This window comes from Harpia harpyja, chromosome 8 (genome assembly GCF_026419915.1).
Source record: "Harpia harpyja isolate bHarHar1 chromosome 8, bHarHar1 primary haplotype, whole genome shotgun sequence".
In the NCBI taxonomy this organism is placed as follows: domain Eukaryota; kingdom Metazoa; phylum Chordata; class Aves; order Accipitriformes; family Accipitridae; genus Harpia; species Harpia harpyja.
The window spans coordinates 10,497,085-10,524,611 of NC_068947.1; the positions used below are offsets into that span (position 1 = coordinate 10,497,085).

The 27,527-nt window shown below is 38.0% G+C and overlaps 1 protein-coding gene across 2 annotated transcripts in view; it reads right to left on the reverse strand.

Moving 5' to 3' along the window:
* Positions 1-376: 376 nt before the first annotated feature.
* EFHC2 (EF-hand domain containing 2) overlaps positions 377-27,527 on the reverse strand; it is a 63,072-nt gene continuing 35,921 nt past the window's right edge. For both annotated transcript variants that reach the window (XM_052794931.1, XM_052794932.1), the window contains 7 exons: positions 26,804-26,946; positions 21,464-21,660; positions 16,782-16,915; positions 11,517-11,714; positions 10,827-10,919; positions 3,134-3,239; positions 377-696 (listed from right to left, as the gene is read on the reverse strand). In XM_052794931.1, coding sequence (XP_052650891.1) covers positions 601-696; positions 3,134-3,239; positions 10,827-10,919; positions 11,517-11,714; positions 16,782-16,915; positions 21,464-21,660; positions 26,804-26,946 — 967 coding nt within the window. In that variant the 3' untranslated portion in view covers positions 377-600. The remainder of the gene's footprint in view (positions 697-3,133; positions 3,240-10,826; positions 10,920-11,516; positions 11,715-16,781; positions 16,916-21,463; positions 21,661-26,803; positions 26,947-27,527) is intronic.

The window sequence follows — 27,527 nt, forward strand, 5'->3', positions numbered from 1 at the left end:
AACTGATAGCTTCCGTGCCATGCCTGCAAAATAATTACTTCTACATTGCAAGGCTATAATTATCTCTGATACCAGAGCAACTTTATACTGTGCTAAAGCCTTGCTAGTATTTCCTCCATAAAATAACAAACTTTGACACAAACAGTACTTAAGCATTACCACAGGGATATAGCAAAAATACAGATATAAGCTAAAGAGCAAGAGAGGAAATTTGAATGGAATTACCTTATTGTGCTAATATAGTCCGACCTAATATTTTAAGGGGTCATCCAAGAACCTTTGTTTGCAGAACAAAGCAGGGTCAGTCAGATTTTGCTCTGTTTGACTCAAAGATTTCCCAATACTTGTAAATTCTCCGTATAACCAGACACAAAGATTAGAGGACACAGTTTTAATTATGCTTGTGTAAGTATAAAAGAGTACCGTTGATTTAGAAGGAGTTAGAAAAACACACAAAGTATATATCTATGTTGAAATAAGAAATTAAATGCAATAAAACCTATATCTGATCTTTTTGTTTTACAAGGAATGTTTTCAGTATCTAAGTTAAGCTTTGGAGCTGAAACACTAATCCAAAAGCAGTGCCTTGCACAGATCAGATTATTCTTCCTTGCCAAATAGATCATCCAGAAGATGTAAGTATTTGATCCCTTTCACAGGAATGGATGGTGGTTGTCCGCTCCAGTCATCTTCATTCTGAAATTAGTAACCCGAAGAATATCTTAGAATATAATATTGAAAACAAGAATAATTAAAAGCTGGTCAACATAAGATTGAATGAGCTGCTTCATTTCCACATACAAATCTGTGAAAAAGTGGACCATAATATAGCACATCCTCTTAAAAGATTACTACATGCACATTTTTATCAAACTTGCAGAATATTTTATTAAAAATATTTTCAATCATTAGCCCTTTTGCTGATATTTTCAAATTAAATAATGCTATATTTTCTTTATTGAGATGCTTATACTTGAAAATCTTGCAAGTCATCTATGTCTCAACACCAAAAATCATACAAAATAATGAGACAGAAAGAAGAAAAAAGTCAGCTAAACAAGCACAACTCTGTTGCTGAAATCTATCTGTCAAATACAGGTACTGTAGCCCCAAAATATTGCTGTTAATTCATGGTAAGTCATGAACAGAATGACAATTGGATTCTAAAGTTGAACGAGATTTAAATCCCTTCCTTTCTCTGATTTTTTCCATTTCTTATTGATCTCTTCATTAAAATAGTCTTGTACTGTACCAAAGATAGCCTAGGTATTGCAGCTAACTAACAAAATAATAATGTCGATAAAACTCTGTAAACTATACTGGCACCAATTCGGGTGCAGTTCATTAAAAACAGTGCTATATGTTAGTATGACAGTTACAGCAAGGCTTTGGAGCCGATGAGGAACTGATTATGCCAGCATGATGATGACTGATTACAATTTCTGTTGATGCTCTTTCTTCCTTTTTGATTTCAGCTGTAACCTTCCTCACATAACTCCACGTACCATTCTCAACTGGGGCTCTTGGGCATCAGCCACTCCTGGAAAGCCCATCCGCTGGCTGTCATCCAAGGAAAGATAACATCTTCTTCATACCCAAACAAAACCTCATCTCTTATGCCGATCAGAACACCACAAATGTCCATTTCAACCTCCTGCTTATTTCACAAGCACCTTTTTCTCCACACCTTCAACTTGTGAAGGCTGCATCTTGGTTCCACCACCACTTGCACCCCACCTTCACCCCACAGAAGCCATCTCATTCCCTCACCTGCCAGAAATCAAGTCATGCTCAATGGCTAGATAAGCCATCCTGTGAGGGGAAAAAAAACGGTCAAACACATTCAACAGCAAGTGTATCTGTGCCTCTGCTTCTTTCACCCTTGCTTTTTGGTACAGAGCTTAGCACCATCTTCAAGGCAAAAATCCTCTGGGCACAGGCTCTGAAATTCTTTTTGTTTCTGTGGTACTGAGGCTCACAAAGCCCTTTATCCTGACACAACCTCTTGCGAGCAGTCACTGTTTAAGTAGAGTTATAACTTAAGCACAGAATTCTTCTGTAAAATCAAAGAATACCCACTGAACAAAACCTAATGCACACTTTGAACCACAGGACTGCTGTATAAAACACATGGAAGGGCTTTGATTTTATCTGTACAAGATGGAAAAATTGTTCTCAATGACAAAGTGAAAAATAAACCACTATGGAAAGCAGAGCAAACCAGCAGCATTGGGCCCTCGTGAGATGCTACAGAAGAAAGAGCTGGTAAGCCAAGTAGGAGAGAGGAGTCAAGTTAATAGCACAGTACTTGAGGAATATTGGTTTAAACTATGTAACCGTTGAACTTGAATTTAAAGGAATGCTATGTTTCTAAATGGTTTGAATACAATCAAACACATCCTGTACAAGTATAGCAACACATTGGCTAGGCCAGAACAGCAAAACTATGTGTTGGCAGAAGGGCTTCGGATTTATCTGTTATGAAGTTTTTAAAAACCAGTAAAATTGCCTTATGCACCATCTATTTTAAAATGTTCCATTCAGCACAAGATGGCAAGATCAGATTAATCTCTGCAGTTTGTTGATACCACATTTTTATTTACCCTACGTAGCAGGCTGGTGGAGATAAACAAAGTTGATCCATCAATACTGTTCTTGCTGTACGCCTACCTGTGATGTGGTGTACTATATACAAGTTTCTATGGAGTTATAAAAAATATATAGCTATTTTCTGCAGTGTCAGTGGTGTTTAAACTATTTCCTGACTACCTCAGCAAGCAAACAGTTCGTTTGACATAAGACAACAATATTTGTGGGTGAAGCGCTATTCACGCCCATTGTTCATGGACAAATACACCTGTTTCCCCTTCTCTTTTTTTTGTTCTTCTAGAAAAATGTCACAGACATGTGACACCTATTAGGCATGGGGGTATTACAGGGCTCCTCGTCCCAGTTTAACTTCTCTGCTTCATTCTAAATGTCCCAGAAAAAATTAATTACTTGAAGAAAACAGGCGCAAATACGCAAATACAAAAACTGTTGTGGTCTCCATTAGATAAAGTACTCATGTTAACATTGGACAAATTATATCAATGTACTGTACTGTTCCTTTGCTCAGATACACTGGTTTTACCTTGAAAGGAATCTTTATCATCTGGCAAGCAGGGATTTGATTCTCTCTCCAGTTCAGCCCATCCACAAACTTCTTATATTCTACTTGCTTATGGTCATTTTCAAACCTAAGCAGAATATCCATAAGATGACTCAAGGTTAAAGGAAATTTTTAACGAAGTTGTATCATGTTATATACAGCATACTAATGCATTACCTTTTGGATAAAAATTTTTTACTCCTTTGTTACCAAACACCAGCAGGAGTACAGAAAAACACTACCAAACTCTCAAAACTTCTATATCATACATTCTATTCCATATTCTTACACCTTATTATTATCATCTCTCATAGTAGAATTCAACTTCTTTAAGGTTTATTACATTTCAAATAATTTCATTTTACTTTTGAAGCTTTGCCCAACCTTTTCCAACACTGGGATCTCACAATGGGTGACAAACATAGAGTTGGGATGATCAGTGTATGATTCCTTTGTGTAGAAAAGAAACAGGTAGAATGATACGAGCGCGCTGTGCTATAACACAACTGACCTGCTTTATATGGCTTCTACAATCATTTCCTGAAAATAAGCAATCCTTCAAAAATGTTTGGATACATCTTGGGATCATTTTACAATTGACAAACACACAGCTCTCTAACCTATCAAATAATAGCCAGATTTAAAAATCACAAGCCTTGTCATTTGGTAGTTGTTTCATGGCATTGTTCTTTATTTATATGGAATAAATATATATATTTGTGTCAATTATGAGGGTCCCCTAACTGTATGAAGATATATATGCTGCCAGCTAAAGTCTACAGGTATGTGTGGAACATGCTATTTCCCTCCCTCAAATTTCTAAAATCATTACCCTGCACTAACAAACCCCATGGGAGCAGATCTGTAAGTCACGTCATCCTTCTGCCATTGATTTGGATGAAGCAGCTTCAGAAAAAAAGTCCTTAATTCAGCAGAACACTTAGGTGATTAAGGCACTTGGGAACCACTGTTATTTCAGTGTGTCATGGTTTAACCCCAGCCAGCAACTAAGCACCACGCAGCCGCTCACTCACTCCCCCCCACCCAGTGGGATGGGGGAGAAAATCGGGAAAAGAAGCAAAACCCGTGGGTTGAGATAAGAACGGTTTAATAGAACAGAAAAAGAAGAAACTAATAATGATAATGATAACACTAATAAAATTACAACAGTAATAATGAAAGGATTGGAATGTACAAATGATGCGCAGTGCAATTGCTCACCACCTGCCAACCGACACCCAGCCAGTCCCCTGAGCAGCGATTCCCCGCCCCCAATTCCCAGTTCCTATACTAAATGGGACGTCCCATGGTATGGAATACCCTGTTGGCCAGTTTGGGTCAGGTGCCCTGGCTGTGTCCTGTGCCAACTTCTTGTGCCCCTCCAGCTTTCTCGCTGGGTGGGCATGAGAAGCTGAAAAATCCTTGACTTTAGTCTAAACACTACTGAGCAACAACTGAAAACATCAGTGTTATCAACATTCTTTGCATACTGAACTCAAAACATAGCACTGTACCAGCTACTAGGAAGACAGTTAACTCTATCCCAGCTGAAACCAGGACACAGTGGGACTAGTCAAATGCTTGAAAGATACCCACAAGCTGAAGCTACCATGCAAATCATTCTTGAAATGAACAGCTTAACTGCTCTGCTATAAATACCATACTAGCAGTTTCTGTGAATGACATCTGTCTCACCTAACACTACCTACATATAAAAGGGACCTCGTTTAGGCATATAAGCACACCCTGGAAGTGTCTGTGCTTCACTGGGGTCCATGGAGAGACATATACAACTAGCAAGACTCAGTACCTATTCTTTGGTGGGAAACATCGGGTTGAACAATTCTGCCCTATAATCTGGTGAGACAAATACTACTGCACAGGAGCAAGATCATCTCCAAGAAACAAGTCTTTTAAAAAATTATTTTATCTTGTTCTTAAAGAAATAGCACTGCACAAAACATGGGCCTCAAAACCCTTCAATCACTGCAGAATGTTCTGGTAAAAATTAAGCATGAAGGTACTTTAAGGGAGAATTTACAGCACAAACTTGGAAAACAATACCGGAGAAGAGGAGAAATAAATCTAGTGACAAAAATAAACTGCAATAAACTGCAACTCATCCTCTCCTTCTCCTCCCCCCACATCTTTCACTTAATAGTCAGCAGGAGAGATAATAATAAAATATACTGAGAGCCATACACAGAGACGCTAGTGATAAACTGGAATGTTAAGTACAGAGAGTTATGCTGAAGATGAAAGCAAAGTCAGAAAAGAATGCTACTGTTACTAGTATTAAAGAGGAGCCTGAAACATTGCCAATGAAAAACCCTCCTATGATAGCTTGCTGCTTTATAACAGCTCACATGCAAGTTAACATTTTCATAAAGCCTTGCTTTTGGGGAATATATCCACTATATAAGAAAATTATCATTCCCACTTCTAGGGGGTTCTTGTTTCTTTCAGGTTTTTTTGCAGGTGGCAATTGGGAAAAGAAAGGAGTTTTGCATTAGAAGTAATGAGACCATAAAAAAGCTTATACCTCTTGGCAAAAAACTATGGCACACAGATTTTGAATTTCACAACTATCATGATGATTTTTTTCTTTTACTATATATGTATTTATCTTTTGCTCATTGTGAAAAGTCAAAAGATTAAGTCTACTGCCAAGATGCAGAGCTGCATAAGCAGGATTTTTAAATAAAGAACAAGTGAAGGCGTGGAACTACTTAAACTTTATGTTGAGGCAATGAAGTCAAGGAAAGCATTGCTTCTGCTTTCGACAAACATTAACAGGGAGAAAAGTCCTTTGATGTGACAGCACTAGCAAACTGAGATGACAACATGGGCATGAAGTTAACTATAACTAAAGATTTTAACATGGGCAGAGGAAATAGGATTCCTAAATCCCATATTTCAATAGCTACAGAAAGCAGCTTAAAATATGACTCTAGAATAATCCAGAAAGAAAAAAAATAACCTTCTCTTTAGTTTTCTTTCTTGCTGTGACTTACTATATCAATCTACTAAAAGCACACACTTGCAATTTGGCACAGAGTATCCAGATGGACTAAGGAGATGTTATCAATTTGTGCATTATTAGGACAGAGATGTCATACATTTCAGTGGCTGGAGTTAATATGACTGAAAGCGACAGTGCTCTTCAGGAAAGGAAATTAGATTTGTCTTATCAAGAAGATGCAACAAAGATCTCTTGAAACCACGCTTCTCTTCAGTTTTGCCCTATGACTTCACCAATGCATGTGATTTTAGACTATAAAAGTCACTCCCCCATCCCTATCATAGTTCGCAGAGGTTTTTTTTTTACTTTGACATTACAGAAATAATCGCACATTTCTGCTTCTAAAAATATATTCGTAATTAAATACTCCAGATACGTGAAAAATCTGGTTAAATCACATTATGACCATTCCTGAGGATGCTTTGGTGAGTAAAGGCTACTAATAAATATTTTTTCTTTCCCATCAAGAAATCTGTAACCAAAACATTTATGTGAAAAGTTCATGCACATACAGAGGTTTTTTAATTCCTTAGTTTTGAATAACATTTATTAAGAAGTTAATCTGATAATAATAGAGGAGAAGTATCATGCTGCTTTAACCTTAGAGAAAACGTTGGGATTCTTCAGCCTGTTTGATAGTCTCTGTGTAACATAGGTATAAACCTAAATTGTCATAAACTGCTCATATGAAAAGATTTAAAACAGCAAGCATGGACAAATATATGCAGCTGATCAGTATGAATTAAGTAATGGCTACCATCTTGTGTATACATTTATTCACATCTTGAACAAGTATAAATTGAACCATCAGTTCCTCAGCACACTGAATAACAGAAATAATTTCTTTTAAGAGATCCAAATATTAATGCTAGAGAGTCTTTTCATCACAAATGGCATAGGGAGTCTCAGACATCAAAGCTAATGAGCAGAAGACAGAGTGCAGGAGAAAGATCTTGTGACCATTTCCAATCTTGCTCCTGCTACCAGGACACTTGCTGTAGCAGGAAAAGAGGGCTTGCTTCCTGAAAGAAATAGGTCAGCCCTAAAAAAACATTACGGGTAGGCAACTAGGTAAAAAATTATTACCCAGCCACAAACCAGGGCAAAGCTGAGCAGGCAGGAGCGGCCTGGTCTGGCCTATTAATGACTTGAGAACTGGGATGACCATGTAGGAGGCCCATTGTTATCAGGGACTGCTACCTGAGACACTAGGGATTAACTTTTTCAAAACAACAAGCCCCCCTCCAGAGTCCAATAGTCCTAGCCTGGTACTGTGGGGAGGTGAAGAACTACACAGCTGCTTTTAACAGAAATTAACTGACATATTTTAAAAAATAGGGACATACACTTAACAGCTAAACTAATGCAGAACAATCAATGCATAATATTTGTAAACTTGTCATCCATTCTTTCTTCGCTCCATTTTTTCTTTCCTTATCTGCCAGCTGTTTATATAACCTCTAGGGAAGGACTGCATCTTTTTAAGTCCTTGTTAGCATACATTTAGCATTGCAATAAATAAAAATAACAGAAAAAAAACCCTAAATTCATCACTTGAGCACTTTAGCAACATTTATTTATTAAACAAACTATAATTGTTCATTATGCCTGCATAAATTTAAAGAAATGTTTACAATGACTACTGTAGTTTTCTGGCAGAAACAATTGTGTACCATCTGCACTGCTTAATACATTGTGATTAAAAGTCTGTACTGCCCTGTGATTAAAAAACTAAGTGACAAAATGCTGATGGAGAAAGGAAATACTTTTTAATAAGCCAGCTCAGGTAAACTGGAAAAAAGGACACGTTGTTGGGTACCTAAATCCTACTATTTCACCATCCCACAATTAAATATATAAATTTACACTAGACAGACAATATGAAAGGGTCTTATGAAACCTCAGTCTTTGTGCTAATTCTCCCTGTACTCTGTGGAAACTGAATGGTCTTTGGGTACAGAAAACAAAGTGTTGGGTCATCTGGAGGCGACCACAAAATTAGATAGTAACTTCTAGTCCCATCCCATGCTTTTAATGAGTGACAGATCATTGCAGTGTAATTTACAAATGTAAATAATAAATACTTTAAGAGTATTACCTTTCAAAATGGAAAAATAGAACCATTAAGTCCTACAGAAAGTCTTTGCCACCTAATCTCAGATAGCAAAGCTGAATAAACATATAGCTTCAGTCTTCAACTATTATCTGATCACATCGTCCAGCATCATTTTATAGCTGAATGGGGTCCAGCTAGTGCATTAGCTGTATATACTGATTTTGTGGGAATCAATCCAACAACTTTTATTGTACCACTTTCTTCCTTCAAAAATACAGATACACACAGCAGGAACACCACCACCACCACTTGCTTCAGAAACATCAGTTGACACAAAATTACATGCTTACTCATTGGAAAAAAACAGGGAAAGAATATTGTTGACAAATTTTGCCCACATTGAATTGCATACTCCCCAAGAGCGAGACTGTTCTTCATTAACAATAAACCTGCCTGTTTCATGATTCTTCAGTCTCAAAACTACAGGAAGCAAGAGGAAAGAAAGAGAAAAGTCTAAATCTCAGGCAGCCAACTCTACTCGTCGATTTCCAGATTACTGGAAATTAACTCCTATTAAATAGACCTCAAAAAAAAAAATCTTTCCCTAACTCTGCACCCTCATGAAACAATTAACTTACCAAGCAGCAACAGCTACACACATTATTAAGACTGTGACAATCTTCCTTCTTACTTACAGTGCAGTGACTCACCACAAACTGCCATCTTTCGAAGCAGCTGATATGTAACTTAGAACTGGCATTACATATAGCACGCTATCATATGAAATACTTCTCACACTGATTTCTGAGGCCCAGCTTCACACCATTTATCTTTCTCATACAGAAATCTCAATACAGGCTGGCCACAGCCCCTTTAGAATCAAAGGAAAATGGATGGTAATTTAGAAATCCAGCTCTTACACAGGCTGAGGAGATAACTATCCCCTTCTCCATCGTCTAGAGAAAGAACCTACAGCGGGCGAATCCTAATTCAGCTGTCATGGGTACCTGGCTAAAGCTGGGTGAAATCCAGCCCTTAGTCTTCTCCTTGTCTTCTAAGCTTATCTCTAATTTTTATTACAGTATACTAGGCTTTTTCTTTTTAACTGCCTACACTGAGACTCTTCAGAAGAGGTTCATTTCACAAAAGCTTTCCCTGGTATAAATTCACAAACAATAAACATATCTCTGGAGCCTATGATGTGCCAGGCTTGTCTGTTTTTCATCAGCATTGAGTTAGTATATAAAGGAAAACCTCCAGTCCCTTGTCTGTGCATCTATTCAATTTCAGCCTTTATGAAGTGGAAACTATGAGAATCCCTTGTCTAGTACAGGATGTCAATTGTCCTCCAACACTTTTTCTGTTGGGCAGCTTAGTGGGAGTTCTAAAAAATGAGTTTTAGATTAATGCTAAGATTCAGACATGCTTATGATGACTAATGCTTCTAACCTAACTGTCAGAAGTGATGAACAGCAAACAAATTGCCAGAGTCATCTATCTGGCTACTGCAGGGAACTATTCTGAAAGTTTTTGGTCTGGAAACAGGGGCTTTGTGAAAAATAGCCCCTTAGGCTTCTTAAAGCAGTCTTGTTGCTACTGATTTAAGTAGGAAGTCTTGCTTACAGTACAAAGATGCTTCATTAAAATGGATTCCACATTTCTGCCAGACAAGGCTTTTCATTATTTGATAAATCCAGATGCTTAGTTTGCAATTCCTCCTGAACTTAAGAAGCATATCTACCTAAAAGCATCTAAACATGACAGAAGACAAGAGCTACTTCTGCTTTTAACACAGTATGAAGGCACAGACAAAACATTTAAGGATTTCCCACAAGGGAAAGAAGAGACCAAGGAGCATGCATTTAAACCTATTACCAGAAAATCTGGCCATGAAAACCAAACTCAACATGACATAATGTTCAAAACACCACAGGTTACTCTGAACTACTCTTACTCTAGCCTTTAATACAAGCACTGAATACTAGTTCTTTTCACTTCTATTCCCATTAATACATCTAGCCAAGCAATTTGTCTCAAAACAATTAAATGTTCCACGGAAAAATACCAAAACCATGCCAACACTCCTTTACCTTTTTAAAAATTACAATAAAATATGTTTCAGGTGAGATTAATGGGAACAACTTCTATTTACTACTGATGCTGTCTACTTGACTCGAGGACATTTCATTGTATTCATCTTGGTATGTTCCTTAAGACTCACATAATGTGCTTTCACAAGATTATTGGTTTTACTTTACATATACTCAGGAACAACTAATGCAAAAAAAGTGAATCTCATTGATAATTATAAGTATCAGGATCTGATTCCCATAAGACTAATTCCATAGAATTCTGGAAAAAAACAGATGATCTACCATGCCACACAAAATGAAGACAAGTTGCTAAGACAGATGCACCTCAGTTGATTATAAATATTCTATAAATAGGAAAGTCCCCATGTGTATAGAGACAAAATCAGCATCATGAAATTATTAATATTATATAAATGACAAATTCTTAAGAACTGTGTCTGCAGTAGATATTTAGCATTGATTTGCACCCATGCATGCAGGTCATACTATCTGCCCTTAACTTACATGGTCAGTAAAGCTTGCAGATTATCATCAGCCAGTGGCAACTTAAAGGACTTGCAAATAGTCCTGCACATCTCATGGGGCAGCACTCCCCATCTACACAAAGAGAAGGAGAGGGGGAGAGGTGTACATTAGGTATTTTCCAGATTTACTTCAAGTGAATGTTGCTGTGAACTGGAAAACATGTGAGGAATATCAGGGTGAAGGGTAAAGAAAACAAGGGTTTATGAAATTTTGCTACTACAAAGCCGAGAAACTTGAAGTGCACATGGTGGCCTGTCTCCCCCATGCTGAGGTCTTTAGTGATTCTCTGTTATTCTTTATCTGTGACATCAGAGAACAAAAAGGCCAAATGAGTCATAAAAAGCATCAGCTACAAATCCTTTCTTTTTTTCCCTTAAATCACTATTTTTCCCCCTTGATTTAAAATACTGTGGTTTGCTTGTGAACAGGCATCTGATTAAGTCACAATATTCAGTATAGCAGCTATAATAAAAAGTCCACAAACAAAATGAAAAAGAGACAAAAAGGCTATCCTTTTGTTGTCTACTGTCAAGTGCTGAGAGAGGCTTAACATTACAAATAATATTCTTTGACTGCAATATATCATTTGCTCAGCAACAAGCAGAAAGTAGGTAGGTTTACAAGCAGAGCTTCCCAAATAACAGCTTAGGATAAATAGAGGAAACTTACTTTTCATGGTCATTGTATATAAGCACCGCAGACAGTTGTTCAAAATTCTCAAAGCTATTTTTCTTTAGTTGTTCTTGAGCAGCTGAAAGGAGGGAGTGGAGGTCCATTTCATATTCATCTCTCACACTGTAATAGCGCCCTAGAGTCATAATTTCATGTTCTGAAAATGCTCCATCAGTGATCCTCACTATCAAATTTCTGTTCACAAAAACAACAGCCTACATTAGTTTTAAGTAAAGGAGTTAAAACCAGTTAATAATCACTAAATTTCAGGGGGGGGAAAGGATTAAAGTGCACTCATCATAAAATGCTGTATTTAGATCTTTAAAGAATGGATCTACTTAAATTTGAAATCCAGATCTGTTCAAGGAGGTATAATGGAAATTAACCGAGCTCTTAAACTTTTGCAGAATGTCCACATTTCCTCAGTAGTTGGCTATAGATACAAAAATACATAATAATCACGACTGAAGCCTTTTCCCAGAGATGCCATACTGGCATGGAATATTAGCAAAGATTAATTTTATCATTGCATTTATCCACCAAGATAGTGAATTAACAAGGTATTACCCTGTTTTGTTCCTAATTATATTTTGCATTCTGCAGCACATGATTAATTATCTGTAAACACAAAGCATGCATAACAACAGCTGCATAAAATGGAGAGAGAGAATTAACAACATCAGAGGAGAAGTGGGGCAGAAGATCCCAACAGAGAACAATGTTAATCAAGTGTCAAGCCACACTTCACAAAGTATTGTGGAAGCTGGCCCTGATGGGTAACTTTCAGGGGAAAGCTGGGGGAAGGAAAACAGAAATTGGTCACAGAGAGAGGGAAGAAAATTACACCCAAATGGTAATCACAAGCCCTCCTGGCAAGAATGGAAGACGGGAGGCAGCAGCAAGACCAGTTTATGCTTGGACACTGTCAGCAGAGAATCATGCAGGGAAGAGCCTGAGATGTGCTCTCCCAAGACTGCGTGTGCTGCTCAGACAAATCAGCCCAGCCCAAGAAGAAGAAATGTTCCTGAGATCCGTCTGATGAGCCAGTGCTGGCACTGAATGACGAGTCATTCCTAATATCAACAGTTTGTTGCTGGTAATAGAGCTGGAGTGATTTCTGGGTAAGCTCCTGAAGGCACTTGTGGTATATCAGCAAATGGACACAAGCTTTGGAGCTTAAGAACCAGGACTAGTAATTAGAGTTCAGAACAATCTCCTTCTGCTTTATATTGTTGGCAGAGTGGAGGAGAAGGACAAATTTTAAAGATCACATTGTCTTTGCAGTAGGGGTTTTGTTGCCTTCAATGATTACAGAGTTCTTCATATGTCCTGGATGTTGACACAACATAAGGGAAGAAAAACACCAGTAGCAAGGTATTCAAGGAAACCTAGGAGGCTTCCTGCTCTCCTGGAAAAAACTGGCCTGAACTGTAGGTTACCTCAGCTGCTACAAGGCCTCTTGAAAAACCTGGCTTAGTGTAACTACATTAGCGTTATTATCCCAAACATCTGCCTCTGGTGAACTCACGTTCAGGAGGATTTTTTTTAACAGCAAGCATCAACATAGGCCTATGTCCCTCAGTCAAAATTAGATTAATTATATATGATACTGCTGGATAAACTGCACTAAGAGTAAGCTTCACCATAATTGCTGATGCAGTTAGAGCTGTACCTTGTGGTACCCTTGAGGGTACTGCATCACTGTGATTACATACCGATCTTCAAAAACTAATGGAAGAAATTATTAGTGATGCACAAAGTTCGGACACAAAACTCAAACTGCTGTCTGGAGAACAGTTAAATTCTTGAATGAATCTGATAATGGGTGTCTTAAGATCCACACGTGAACTGAAAGCACAGAAACTTAGTACCCTTCCAAACTGCAAAATTTTATCAACAAATATAATTTTTCACTTGCTTCCTCTCAGAGGCTTGTGCGGTCCTGTTCAAATGAAGATATCTCTTCATAGAATATGATTGCACTTATACAGCTATTCAAAAAAGGATGCTAAACACTGTATAGTGTCTACTTTGATTCAACTGCTGCTTTTTTCATATTAAATAAATCAGAAAGATCCTTTATTTGCAGTGGCAGGAGATAAATATAAGGACAAGACACGTTGTTGACAGCAGCAAACCTTATTTGAGATTATGCAAACTCAATGACCAAAACTTGGTCTATCTATTAATATTATCATTATCTTGTCAGTATTATTTTTTCACTTACTGAATATTATTATTTGTATTGTAGCAGCATTCAGAGATCCAGTCAAAACTGGAGCCTCTTTCCTGGAGCCTGCAGTAACATTACTGCAAACACAAAGAAGAGGACAATACTGCCTGATAAGCCTGGCACTCTAAATGCTTGGGCTGGCAAAGCTGAAAGCACGTAGATAGCATCACCCATCTGAATATTTCCACAGACTGGATTTCTATACATGGCACAGATTTTTCCAGTGTCAGGATTTTAAAGGTCTTCTATTTTCTCAAGTCAGTCAGTGACAATCAAAGTCACCAAAACCCCCTGATAAAATTATTGTCTTATTTGGGAATTAAGGAATATTTTAGTGATTGCTAGGGACTAATGAGCGAGACCCAAGATTCACAAACAGGATTACATCTAAACTCCTCCTGACAAAAAGAAACAAGCTGCAACAATTGTTCCCACAGCTTAGTTATCTTTTGTTTTACTTTTTTTTGTTGTTGTAGAAGAATAAGACAGATTGCAATCTGAATTTGGTAAAGAAAGAAGAAATAATAATTAACTGCTTAAGAGAGCTCTTTCTCAAGCTGAATTGAAGACAGGCATCTTTGTTAAACCCACATGGTTCTTTGTCTCTAACAGCGGTCTTGCAGTAGCTTATGAGAAAAAGCAGTCTGGATAGGATCATGTGATGCACAGGCATCTAAGTTTTAGTTATTTTTTTCTTCTCTTTTTAACAAAGCTTTCAATAGTTTTAACGATAGCTTAGGGGATAGCTTCAGTGTACACAATGTATTTATTTCCTGGATGATGAGCTGTAGATTTGGGTTCTGAGTGTAGTTAAAGTCAACTGTATAACTACAATTCTGCTTCACTACATCATACTTAGAGGTGTATTTTTAAATGCAGGTCATATAAAATTACAGAGGTAGAAAGGAAGAAATCTGAACAAGCAAATTCAGAGCACAGTAAAGCTTTAGCTATATTTAAGATAAGAAAAGAGGATTATCATGTTGGTTGAAGCTGTCACACAGATAATTGCCTGTACTAAAAATAATCATTTGTAGTTAGTTATAATCATGAAATACCATGACAGATTAAAAATAAACAGTGATGTACACAAGAAAATACAAAACTGAAAGAAAAGTACCTATTCTATTCACAGAAAATATCTTTGACTTTTCATAGGTGCAGAGTGCTCTCACCTTTGTCATTAAAAATGTTTCTTTTGTTCTAAAAGAAGATACGTGGATAATAAAAAGAAGAGAGCCTTTAGATTACTGGGTATAATATGAATGAACAGAAACAAAATCTACTATCACTATAAAGCACAGAAGTTAAATGTTCCATAGAGTCAAATTCTTCCTCTGGCAGTGTGAATGCTCCCTGTTAGACCCTCTGCAGTCCCACCACAGGAGGGATGTAGACCATTAGTAGGTGCTCAGGCTGGCCCAGGTGAGCATTGAGGCCAAGAAAACATTTATTAGTGGGTTCCCCTGCTTTCTCTCTTGCTTATGGAGAGGGCTACTGCATTTTTGTTGCTGAAACCAAGTGCCTCAATACCATATGACTAGACATATCTTACTCCATGCCACAGAACAGCACTACCCTAAATTAAACAGCTGGGCTGTTCACAGCTGTACAGAATACGACTGTGATTAAATTTACACTCAACTGAGCCTCTTCTTGATAAAACAAAAATCCTTCCCTGCTGTTTAAAAGCACACTCATCCCTTCTAAAAGTGTGCTCCACCAATTTCATCACGCAAATGTTCCAAAACTTTGACCTGCTCTTAGTGCCTGTAAGAAGATGAAGTTTTACAGATGATTATTTCATAATTTGAATTAAAACTATAATTATTTGATTTCACACAGTTATTGTGCATATAAATTAAAACCCTTTTCCAAGTGCTATAAAGTTTCTCCAGACATACATTAACTTTCAATTTTCTCCCCTTCTTACTCTAGTAATAACATTTTCCCTCTTAATGCAATTAACAATTCAAAATCTTGCTTCTGTTGAGTAAAATACCTGAGTCTAGAAATATTTTGACCAAAAGCTGCCAATAACTATGGCCCCTTTTAGTTTAAATCCTACCTTCTAATCACTTATCTTTCATTTCTGAATACCAGTTCATTTTCATTTCTCACTACTTCCACTTTGAACTGATGGAAGAACCCTCTGCTGATCTATATCTCTTCCGAGATATTTCAGAAGCAATTTCTGCCTTGGTTAACATTCCTATAGGGATGACATTCCACGCAATATACATCTACTTATATGCTTTATTTATTATGACAGTTCCTAAATACATAGTGTATTACCACTGTGAAAACCAAATGCTTCTAGGTAAAATTTCCTCCTCTGTTCAACATCATTAACTTTACCAGTACCCAACACAGTTCATACGCTCAAGTATTCTGGCTGTGGGATAAACTGAAATCAGCTTACATCTGAGCATGATCCTCTTTCAAGTATCTATACATTTCCCATTGCCATATCTGGATCATTGCCAGAATCCAGATTTCTACTCCCCCTATCTACAGTTAAATTACTATCCAAGCCTTAATTATTGCTCTCGCTACTGCTTTCCAGTCTTTTTTAAAGATGCTTACAACTGCATTCTATAATTTCAATACACCTCGATTCCATGAAGACTCTCTTTATCAATTATTCAAAACCCAAATAACACCATTTTCAGGAGGCAACTCAAACATTCCTTCCTGAATTTCAACACAACTAATTAATTTTTTTGACTCTCAGGGTGGACTTTTCTTTATCCTTCAGTGTACATATTACTGCGGGCTTGCCTTTCTTCACAACACCCTATGCCAGCTCCATAAAAGGTAGACAGATTTTAGTTGTGCTTTTCAGCTTACTTGAAACGATCACATTTCTCTTTTTTTCTGGGGCATGGATTCACTCCAAGTAAATGCAAAACAAACGTACGCCATTTTTCAGCTAACGTGCAGAAAGCATCAAGAAACAGTCATGCTCTATACATTTTTGGGGAATGTGCCTTTATTAAATATTAAAAAACCAAAATCCACTGTCTTACCTGAAAGGGTCATACTGAATCACCTTGGTATGCTCAGGGTCAGTGGCTGCAAACACCTGTCTGATTTCTCGGGAACGAGATTCGGTTATGTCTTTCAGTTTCTTAAGGATGACACCAATATCAGCCACAGAGAACTTAACAGAGGAAAGCAAGACATAGATGAGAGAGAAAAGCACTATGCAACCAACTATGCATGTACCAGCAAGAGTTGTCATGATGCAGGGCAATGCTGAACCACTAAGTATCATTAGTTTCTTCATTGTCTCACTTCAAATGCATAAATCAGCACTGTGGTAAGTTTGGAGGAAAGCTTGCTACTGAAAAAAATTGCTTCCTACTGAGAATATAAAAAATTAAACAAAAATCATCACATCATGCACACGCAGAAAGCTTATTCCAGCCACATAAAAGGACATCCACTTTTGCTTCAAACATTGTATTGTTAAAGAAAAAGTAGAAACATTTAAAGTACAGTTCTAATAACTTGGTCCTCATTTTATATTGGTGCACCTCACTTAATTCTCAATTAATAAATTTCACCAATTAAAATTAATCTTTTCACAGTTGGCTCTAATGAACTGCTTCAATAGATATTCTCATTCATATTAGACTATGTTGTCTTTTATACTCAGAATTAGCAGACTGGAAATTTGTTAGGAACTGATTTTTCCTGTCATGTAAGAAGAATGCTTATTTCTTCCTAAATAGGCCATTAAAATAAATTTGAATTTAGAGAAACAGAACTGCAACACTAAGGCTTCTACCCTATATTCAGATTGTTGTGTTAGAACTCTACAAAAGATTTATTTGCTATACTTATTTTTAACATAAAACATCTATGTATTTAGTCATTAAATCGGGGTTGAGTCCAAGTATGAGTGTCTGATATGTCCTTACATCTATCATGCTCTATGTAACTTACAAAGCACAATGAACTGTCTTAAAATAGTTTTCTCCCATTTCTTCCAGTAAGCAATGTTTTTTTTAACTAGCAATTATTTGAAATTTGGTATGACTGGTATTAAGGACCTAATCACAACAGAGATTGGGCCTCACTCCCAATTATGCTGAAGACTGTCTACAGCTTTGTATCAGTTCAAAGGGATCCAGAAAACGGTATTTGAAGTCCCTATGACACTGCCAGAGCAGTACAAATTGATCCAAGTTTAATTAATACACCAGTGGTTACAGGTAACATGCTCGGATTTAGAGAAGACAATTGCTGCCTATGCCAAAGCTCCAGGTACAGTCCTGGCATGCAATGCCATGCAAGGCAGTGGTGTGTAGCAGCTGGACCAGCAACCAAAACGTTTTAGAGACAGCAACTTTTTCAGGCCCCTCCCCAAGCTGTTACTGTTTGGGCCATAAGCACACAGCTTTTTGCTGAAAAAGCAAGGAAGAGAGATTGAGAAAAGACTGGGCAGAAGGCATCAATGAGCAGAGTATTTAAAGACGGACAAAGTGTTCTATTTAAAAACCTGTCTTCTCTACATTATCAAAGCAGTTATTTTTAAATCTTTTTTCTAAACTACATATTCCAAACACCTACATAGACATCGAGTATCCACGCAGCATGGCAATAACTCTTTACCCACTTTCCCCCCTTTTCATGTAATTCCTGACATGCTATTAGTCACAATCTAGTTTTGTTTGATTGTCTTGCTTAAGTCAGAGGTTATGATGTTGAATTCAGTGGAAGTAAAATCAACCTGCATGTTTGTGCTGCAGAAGACTACAAAGTTTGAACAACTGAGACTGTTTCAGTGATGATAAATTCATTTCCAAGGAGGCACAGTGATGCCTTGTTTCAAAGAGTCCTCCCCAAACCTGGATAATACCGGTAGGACTGTGCACAACACACGTTCTGTTTTGCAAGCAAATTTACATTTTCTAAATACATCTTTTTTTTCCTCAAATTGGAAAAGAAACTAAAAGTGTTGAAAAGGTTTGAGAATTAGATCCTTAAAGTTACTTTCAGTATAGGTAGCAATCAAAATGACAAGACTCAATGATTCTTCTCTCCCCATAACTTAAAAACAATATAATAAATACAATTTTGAAACAGAAAATTAAAACTTTTGAAATATCTCATATGGTATCAAAGAAATGTTTCAATGATAGCAAAATGAATTCCCACCTGCACTATGATTACCAAAGTTTCATCTAAATCAACATAAGCCTATAGACATGTGGTCAAAATGGCATTTCCCAGAAGAAAAACATTCCATCTGGATTTCTTTCACCAGTTTTCACAAAACATACTGATGTGTTCCGCTGAAAGGAACCTCTGTCTATTCAGAAGGGAAATTATTTATTTTCTAATTTTAGGAATAACTGAAAAATAGTCATCTTAAAATTGTTTCCCCTTCTTCAAACCATCTTCCAGCTCTGCTCTTCTCTAATAATTGCTGAAGTTCTTGTGATTTGAGTATGCAATCCCCTGATGAACTGAGGCAAACAAGGTGTGTCTTTACTTCTGGAGCTCTATTCAGAGGATGTGAATAAAGCATCTATCATTAGGAGAATAAACCTTTTTATCTACCAGCTGTTTTAAAATCTTAACTGTGCAAAGAACATTTCAAAATTCACTTTCAAGAAGTATTTTTAGTGTTGCTTCTTCCCATTTTGCAGATTTTATTTTGATAATATACAATCATTCAGTGTGGAAAACTAAAATCTCACCTGTTTGATCCAAGATAATCAATGCAAACAGCAGTTCCAAAGAACATTTACAATCTAATGATGTGCACTGCATTTTGGAGAATAGCTTTGGCTTTGATTCTACCAGGAGGAGAAACAGTCCAGCAGTAGGAAAACATAATGTATATAGCTTTGTATTTTACTGCTTAAAGCATTTAGCAGTTGTAGCATTTTAAGTCAACAAGCATTTTGCAGACCTTCCTCATTATTCTGGGGAAGGCAGGTGGTGCTAACTCCACGTTAATTTAGAAAGAAATCACACCGTTCTGCTATTTTCATTTGAGTGAGAACAGCACGTGTGGCCCAAAGGCAGCACAGGGTCAGGTTGCATCCACCTCTGCCTCAGCAGCACAATGGCATCAAGACTCACAGTCCCTAAAACTGTGCTAGGCCTACTGGCGTCTTGGGAGTCTTGCAGGTTCATTCACTTTGGTGAGCCAGCAGACAGGGAACAATTAAAACTTGCACTAAGAACCTTTGCCCTTCTCCATCCACAAAAGGTCTGGACAAATGGGCAGAGGATAAACGCTCCTGGATATTTTCCCTAGGGGTACTCTCAACAAGCCCATGCAAAGGGCAGCTCTGCAGAAGGTCTGCTAAGGGCACCATTCATGCTGCCACGCCACCATGAGCTATCAAGCCTATGCACTACCCCAAGGTCCTCACAGCACAGTCTAATCCAAAGGCTGATGTTCAAGATCACACTGACAAAGCAACAATCCAGAAGAGGGATCATGATGCAGAAATGCCTTGGCTCCTGAGCTGATGCATTCTTAAGATGTGTCTCAGAATGACCGGGTCAGAGCTGCACATAACAGGAACTGCCAAGTATACCAGGGTACATTTATTCAAATATCGCAGCACAAACTTCATTGTAAAAAATAAATTAAAAAAAAAAAAATCTACATTTCTTACCAAACCAACATAAAATCCCACAAAACACTCTGTGACTCTTCTGTGGTTCTCCATCCCTGTATCCTTTCTTTTTTGACCTCTGTGACAATTGCTATAAGACAATCAATTTCCTCCTACCGGATACATTTCTGGCTTTGGTGAATGAGGGCTTCTTTACCAGTCATTTCTGTAATGACTGGTAGCATGAAGTATACATCAGCCGAGGCATGCCAGCTCTCTATTTATTGTTGCTCTGCCCTCTAAAGGCAACACCAAAAGGTAGTGAAACTCAGTACAAACTGTAAGCTTGAATTCCTGACTGTGATATGAATTTCTAATATTACAAGGGAAATGTTTTGGCAGATAAATATGTATGAAGCCAAAAAATCAAATCAGGGAATATAACAGCCTCATTGGTAAGACTCTAAATTGGATGTGCCCACATCTTGAGTACTGTGCACTGTTCCAGTCTCCACATCTCACAGTTGCCTTGCAAGGACAGACTAAAAAGGGTGAGACTCATCATTAGATAGGATTAGGCTGTGGGGGAACAATGTCTGAGATTTACAAAATTATGAAGGTGGTGCATAAGGTGAATGGGGATCTTCATGAAACCCCACAACACTAGAACTGGCCTTGAAACTAGTGGGAGGTTTGTTTAAAACAGATAAAAGATACTTACTTCTTTTATCATCTTTTTTTTTTTTTTACATAGTAGGCAGTGAACTTTTCAACTTGCTGCCACAGAAAGCTGTGGAAGCAGACAGTATCTGTAGGTTCAACAAGGGTTAGATGAATTCAGGGACAAGAGGCCCACAAACAGTCTCAAGAAAGAATAGGCAGGGATATACCTTCTAACAACCTCTAATACAGTAAGAGTGGATGCTGAGAAAGTAGAAGGGGAATGGACAGCGAAGAGCGGCTAGGCTTCTGTGCACTCCCTAGCTAACATCTCCTAAATCCACTGCTAGACAGAGAGTACTGGGCTGTGAACTTTGATGAAGAAACTAGGTATAAATAATTCTGAAAAATATATAGATAAGGTACAGTCCTTAAAGATAACAGAAAATAACAAGAGCCTGCTTCACCTCATTTGCATGCTTCTCCATGTAGTTGAATGTGTACTCATCAGCATCCACTAAAAGAAAGTTGTGACCATGGAAACAAACTTTGGCTCCAACAAACAGATTCTGAGCCTTGAAGTATTCAGATGGCTCACTCTTAAAGAGCTCCTGCCCAGGCTTCTTAATGCGACCTCTTTCCAAGAACTTCCCACCAAGTATCCCTACGGGAATAGAATTGTAAATAATTAATTGTGGCTTTACTTGGGGAAAAAAAAAACACAAAAGAAAACCCAAAAGACACCCCAAACCAGCTGGTTTGTATTTAAATATTAGTTTTCATCCCTGAGTTTCTTGTCTCATAATACACTCTCCCACTCCCTCTCGTTGCTAAAAGAACTGTCTCTGCCAGTGTCCACAGCAACAGTTACATTGTGCATATTCTGTGACATGTCTCATTTGAATGCCTGCCAAACACCTTCCCTTTTTTTCTTTTCTTTAAAATGGGACAGAAATGTGCCTCTTCAAATCGTTCCCATAACCCTGTCGCCAGCCTTGGGACTGACCCTTGAGAAACATAAGATGCAAAATGTAAGATGCAGGCAATTATCCTTGAACTGTTAAAGCAAAAAAGAAAAAAAAATTCACAACTTCGGATAGCACCGTCCTACGAAGATCATGAATTCTGGTGCACTGTAGTTCTAATTTGGTTTTAAGGGCTTTTGAATGTTAAAAAAAAGTAGGAGTGACATGACACTATCTTCCACACACTGTTCTGCCAATGCAACTTAATTGCGATCTGTTATTTCCTTTGTGAGCTGGGTATGTCACATTATTTCTTTTCATATTATAATGATTTTATTTGTGCCACTGGAAACTGCACACGGTGCTCAAGGGTATGTAAGATACTAAAAGGAACATTTCGCTTTCCAGTAATATCTTCTGGATAATCCACAAGGAACATTTCCAGTAATATCTTCTGGATAATCCACAAGGAACATTTCGCTTTCCAGTAATATCTTCTGGATAATCCACAAGATTGCACTGCACGTACCAAGCTTTCTAGAAAACATTGTTACATGTATAGTTTCATCAGGATATGTGCCCTACAACAACTCTGGAGTGCTCAGGGTTTGTTTCCTGTTTATATTTGAGCTTCCAAAGCCAAAAGCCAAAAAAGCATACTTTAGTAACGTTTAATGATGTCTTACATATTAGGTAGTGATGCAAGTCCAATAAAAGGCTGATGAACAGCGTAATAAAATGCCTTTTATAGTCAAAATTATAAATTAATGTGAAACCCAAACTACGTATTAAACCACATTTTGGGTCAGATGTCTGTCTTAATTGCTTTACTAGCACCATAAAAGCAAAAGACAAAAAACACACTATGGTAATTGTCAGATCTAGCTTGAATCAAAACACAATTCAAATCACTAATGTAACTAATCTCAATACATTCCTTTTCAACTAGCTATTAAAACAAATATGAAATTTTAGATTATATAATCCTGGTAACTGTTTGTAATATTTAAACAGAACTGGTCTCTTTAAGATTGGAACTTCACTCTTGTCTATTTCCCTGCAACTGCGCACTTAGATTGGAAACTTACCTTAATACATCTGTCCCATAATTGTTCTTTAAATGTTACGGGTTAGTACATTTCAAGAGGTATAAAGGAAAACAACCAAAAATATCTTATTAGGTTAGAGATTTTACACTGAAACTTGATGAGAAATTTTAATGGAAATCTACAAGAGCCAGGCTCAAAGCACAAAATAAACACCACAACCAAAGACCCGCTTCCATTAAGATCAGATCAGACTTTGCAGGTGTTTGTACAGCTGTTGGCTTGGTCTTACACTGAGTAAAAAAGGGGCTGTGATCTTCTGCATGGGGAGCCAAAGTTCTCATGCTTTGACCCCCATCTCAAAAAGTGCTTCAAGATGTCCAGCCCTGTGCATTTCAAATACAGTTTCACAGTGTTACTAATAGTGTGAAGTACTTGTCTACAACCTTCAGGTTGCTGGACTGAGAAAAGTATGAGCAACTTATTCATTCCATTTTAGGACTGCAATTTGAAACATTTTTACTTGCCAATTGCTATCAATTCATGCAAATAAAAAGGCAAAAATAGCCTTTTGAACCTGTGCACAAAAGGGATGGTCAAGTTGTTATTTTGGGAGTCATTTACTGTTTTAACTTATCCCCTCTCTAAGATGTGCTCAAACTTACTCTTCTCCCACCCCATCCACTTCAACACTTTTCCTTCTCACACACGAATGTTCTTCTTGCTCCCATTTTGCACACCTTACTCCTTTTTCCTAGTTGCTCTTATCTGACCTCTGCAAAGCCTTCTCATTCTTAACCTCAAAGAAACCCGTTCACTTTTCCTTCAGACATGACTAAAATGAGGGAGGGATAGAGAGAGAGAAGAGAAAGGGAGAAAAAAGAAAAGAAGGAAGGTGGGAACAAAGAAACTTCTGCAGTCCCAGGCTGCTTTCCAACTGCTGCTCTACCCCACCCAACCCCCCATCCCTACTTCTTATCCTGTCTCTTCAAGGCTGTTCTCACTACTCTCCAATGGCCAGTTCTTAGCCACATCCTTCCACTTCACCTTTCTACCACCTCTGAAAGTCAGCTACTCCATCCACTTTAACATCCCAGGGAAGTTAAAAACCCATTTACAGATACTTGCCTTTCATATGCGTCTTAAAGCATTTGTTATTGTTGGTATGCAAACTTACCCACTTATTGTTTCACATTTTGTTTGACTAGCAATGGTCAAGGGGCTCCCAGCTGTAATCCCAGCATATATTCTCATTCCAAAATAAAAGGAAGCCAGGAAGCAATCTCTGGCCTGGCACCCGTGCTGTTGAGAGCCTGAGCAACTGACCACATCTGCATTGCACAGTGTGTGGCTCTGGCTTTGCCCTGGGTCCTATGTGATAAATCTGGGATCTTAAGACACAGCTATTAATTTTGCGTGTTCAAACTGCTTGAAGGTATGTGAGGGCTGTGCTGCAGTCCAACAGAGTGGTGTTTTACAGCATAAAACTGAGGGTATGTTTTGCAGTGCCTGGATGTGGTAGAAGGACCTGAATTTTTGAGTGTGCAAAACCTCCTGGGGTAGTGTTAGATGACTGATAAGGGTGGAGCAAGCCAAACCTGGTGCAGCCCTGTCCTTACTGCCTTGTAGGAGAGTTTTCTGGAGTTTAGCATCCCACAGGAGGGGCGCCAGGGTCTCTGGAGCCTTGTCTAGTTGGAATGGTGCAAAGGAGAACCAGGAATGACCGAACAGGTAATATATATGATTGGGGTCCAAGATTCAAACTGTTCCCTGGACTTCTTTAATTTAACAGTGCAGCTGTACCCTTAGCATCCTTTATGTCTCCAGACATAAAGAATGCCAATCAAACATGTCATTCACTAGTGGGGAACTGAGCTGCCCTTGATGCTTTCAGCAGCATTACATAATAAATATATACATAAGTGTATGTGTCTTTAGCTGTAATAAAAGAAGTTGCATAAATTACAGGCCACTGGATGGCAGGAAGCTAGTAAAATAATGATGACAGGACACTGCTGCCAAAAACAGTGCTTAATCTTGATGTTGCAATGGAGCAGGGCTAACTGGGAACGCTCATTGAAGCCTAGGCAGGTAACTCTACACATTTTCAAAACATTTCTCAGAGAACTGCTTGTATTTTAGTTGGGGGTGAGGTCCCTATTTATGCATTCGTAATATAGTTGGATACAAGCAGAAATGCCATTAGAAGTTCTTTGCATTGAAAATGTGCAGGGCATTCAAAATTACTTAGTAGTACCACTGGCACAGAAAGAGTTCTCTGGGGATACAGAAGGGTCTAGATATTCACCACACCTTCATTTTTTATGGATGTGATGTTCATCATAGGTCTGAGAAGGATTAACATCAGAAATCATTTTCAGTAAAGGCTTAAACGTAGGGTTGCAAGAATATTTAGTCCTTAACTGTAAGCTGAAAAACTGGACCTCAGAAAGTCAACCGCTGGCACCAGACCCTGAAGCAAAGGGGAGTGAACAGTCCTCCCTAGGACAGTCTTTGCTCTAGACAGTGAGCTGGTCGCCACTGCAGGGCGTACTTGAAATACCATACTAAGGTGCTCTGTGCCAAGAAGCCAATACAGGACAATTCCAGCAGTACCGAAAGAGCTAGTCACAAGGTTCCACAAGAGCCTAACATGGTAACTAAGGAAACCTTCTGTTACTCTTTTTCCCTTGTCTTTGACAGAATGTGATTTCCTGATTTTTTTTCTCTCTACGGTTTTATCAGAGGCTGACAGCAGCTTTTAAGAGTCAGTCCTTTGACTGCACATGTTGAGAGGTGCCAGAGCACTTCTGGATGTCAACTGCTCTGAAACTGTTGCTGCAGATGTTTTGTGGGCTTCACAGAAATACACTAATCTCTCCAGCAGGGTCGTGCTTAGCCAAGGCCGCCCTATCTCTCTGAGTTACAGAATGACTTCCTGACATCCTTCCCAGTGCTGTGTTCTTCCATCCATGCACAAGACCCTCCACGGACATAAAAAGATGCTTGAAAATCATAAAACCTTTCATATCCTCAGTCGGAGGCAGCCAACAACAGTGGTGAAAAGAATTTAACCATGACAACATTGGGTGACCATGCCCCAGCAATAGGATAAATGTGATCAAGCAACTGAGAAGTAACAAAGCATTTGTCATTAAACACTGGCAGTCTAGCCCTTGAAATTCAGTTCAGTATTATACACACACACACGTACGCACGCATGTACAGACACTAGCACAGGGCAATCTTCACTCTTTATATGCTCAACACTACATGATTAATGATAAAGTATGTTAAAAAATCACAGCTGTTTTGCTCTCATGAGCTGCTTCTATACAATGGATGCTACACAGATTTCATAACACCGTAACACAATCTTGCAAAACAAAGGATTTACTCTTTCATTCTTGATGTCTTACGTTTCCTGTCCCTATTTATCATCAGTTACAATACAATTCCTGTATGTTATCCACAACCAAAGCAAAAGTTTAAAGGCCAAATTTGCATATTAAAATGTAATAAAAGTTCTAATGCATTAAACTTCCCATTCCCAAAGGATATTGTGAAGTACTGTCATACAATGAACAGCGTTATTCTGAGTGATGAAGATTATGAATTACTATGACATACAGCTATGCAAGATAATGCAGTAGACCTGCTGATGTAATTCCCATTGCTTTTAAAAATCCACATCCCTGCTTCTGCTAGTGCCGAGTCTGGCCACAATGTTTACTGTAAACTCTAATCAAATGAGCAGGGCAACGGGGGCTGATTGCAAGACATTACTACATCTTACCTGTGTTTCGCTGTATATGTTCAAAAACTGAAATGGTGTCATCACTCAGGAAGTAGGAAATAATGAATTTCCGATCCTTGTCAATAGGACTATCTGTGACGAATTTTGCAAGAAAGCGCAGTATGTTACTTTCCATGCCACTTCTAAAAAGTGAAAGAAGAGGTAAGAAATCAAAAACAGAGTATGAAAAAAGTTTTCATCACTAAGATACATATTCTCCTGAGTTTTGTAACATACATTAATTGTGTTATTCCTGGACCACGAAGGGAAATGGCATAAGATTCCCTACTTCGTCAAAAACCATTTTCAGCTTAAATTAACAGAACCAGCTAGAGTCAGACAGACAGACAGGAATCATTTTCAGGCGAAAATTACTGCTCTGCCACAGGTCTGGAATGAATTTGTATTCAAATGCAGTTGCAGATCAAACTCCAAGTTTCTTTCCAGAAAATTTATAAAGAAAGAACACACTTAGGTATGTATATTTTTCAAATCAAATTCTGAATAGCAATACATACTAGGATTACCTCCACAACATCAGGCCTACCAGATGATCTTACTAGTTGGATATTTGTTAAGTGATTGTGGTTTAAATTATTTACATTACCGCTATATGCACTATCAATACATTTCCAAGCCTTTTTCTAATAGCTTTCTTCTTTTACAGAGGTTCTACAGGTGAATCTCTAGCAAGTGACTTGGCTTTCCACCTAGGCTTCAACAA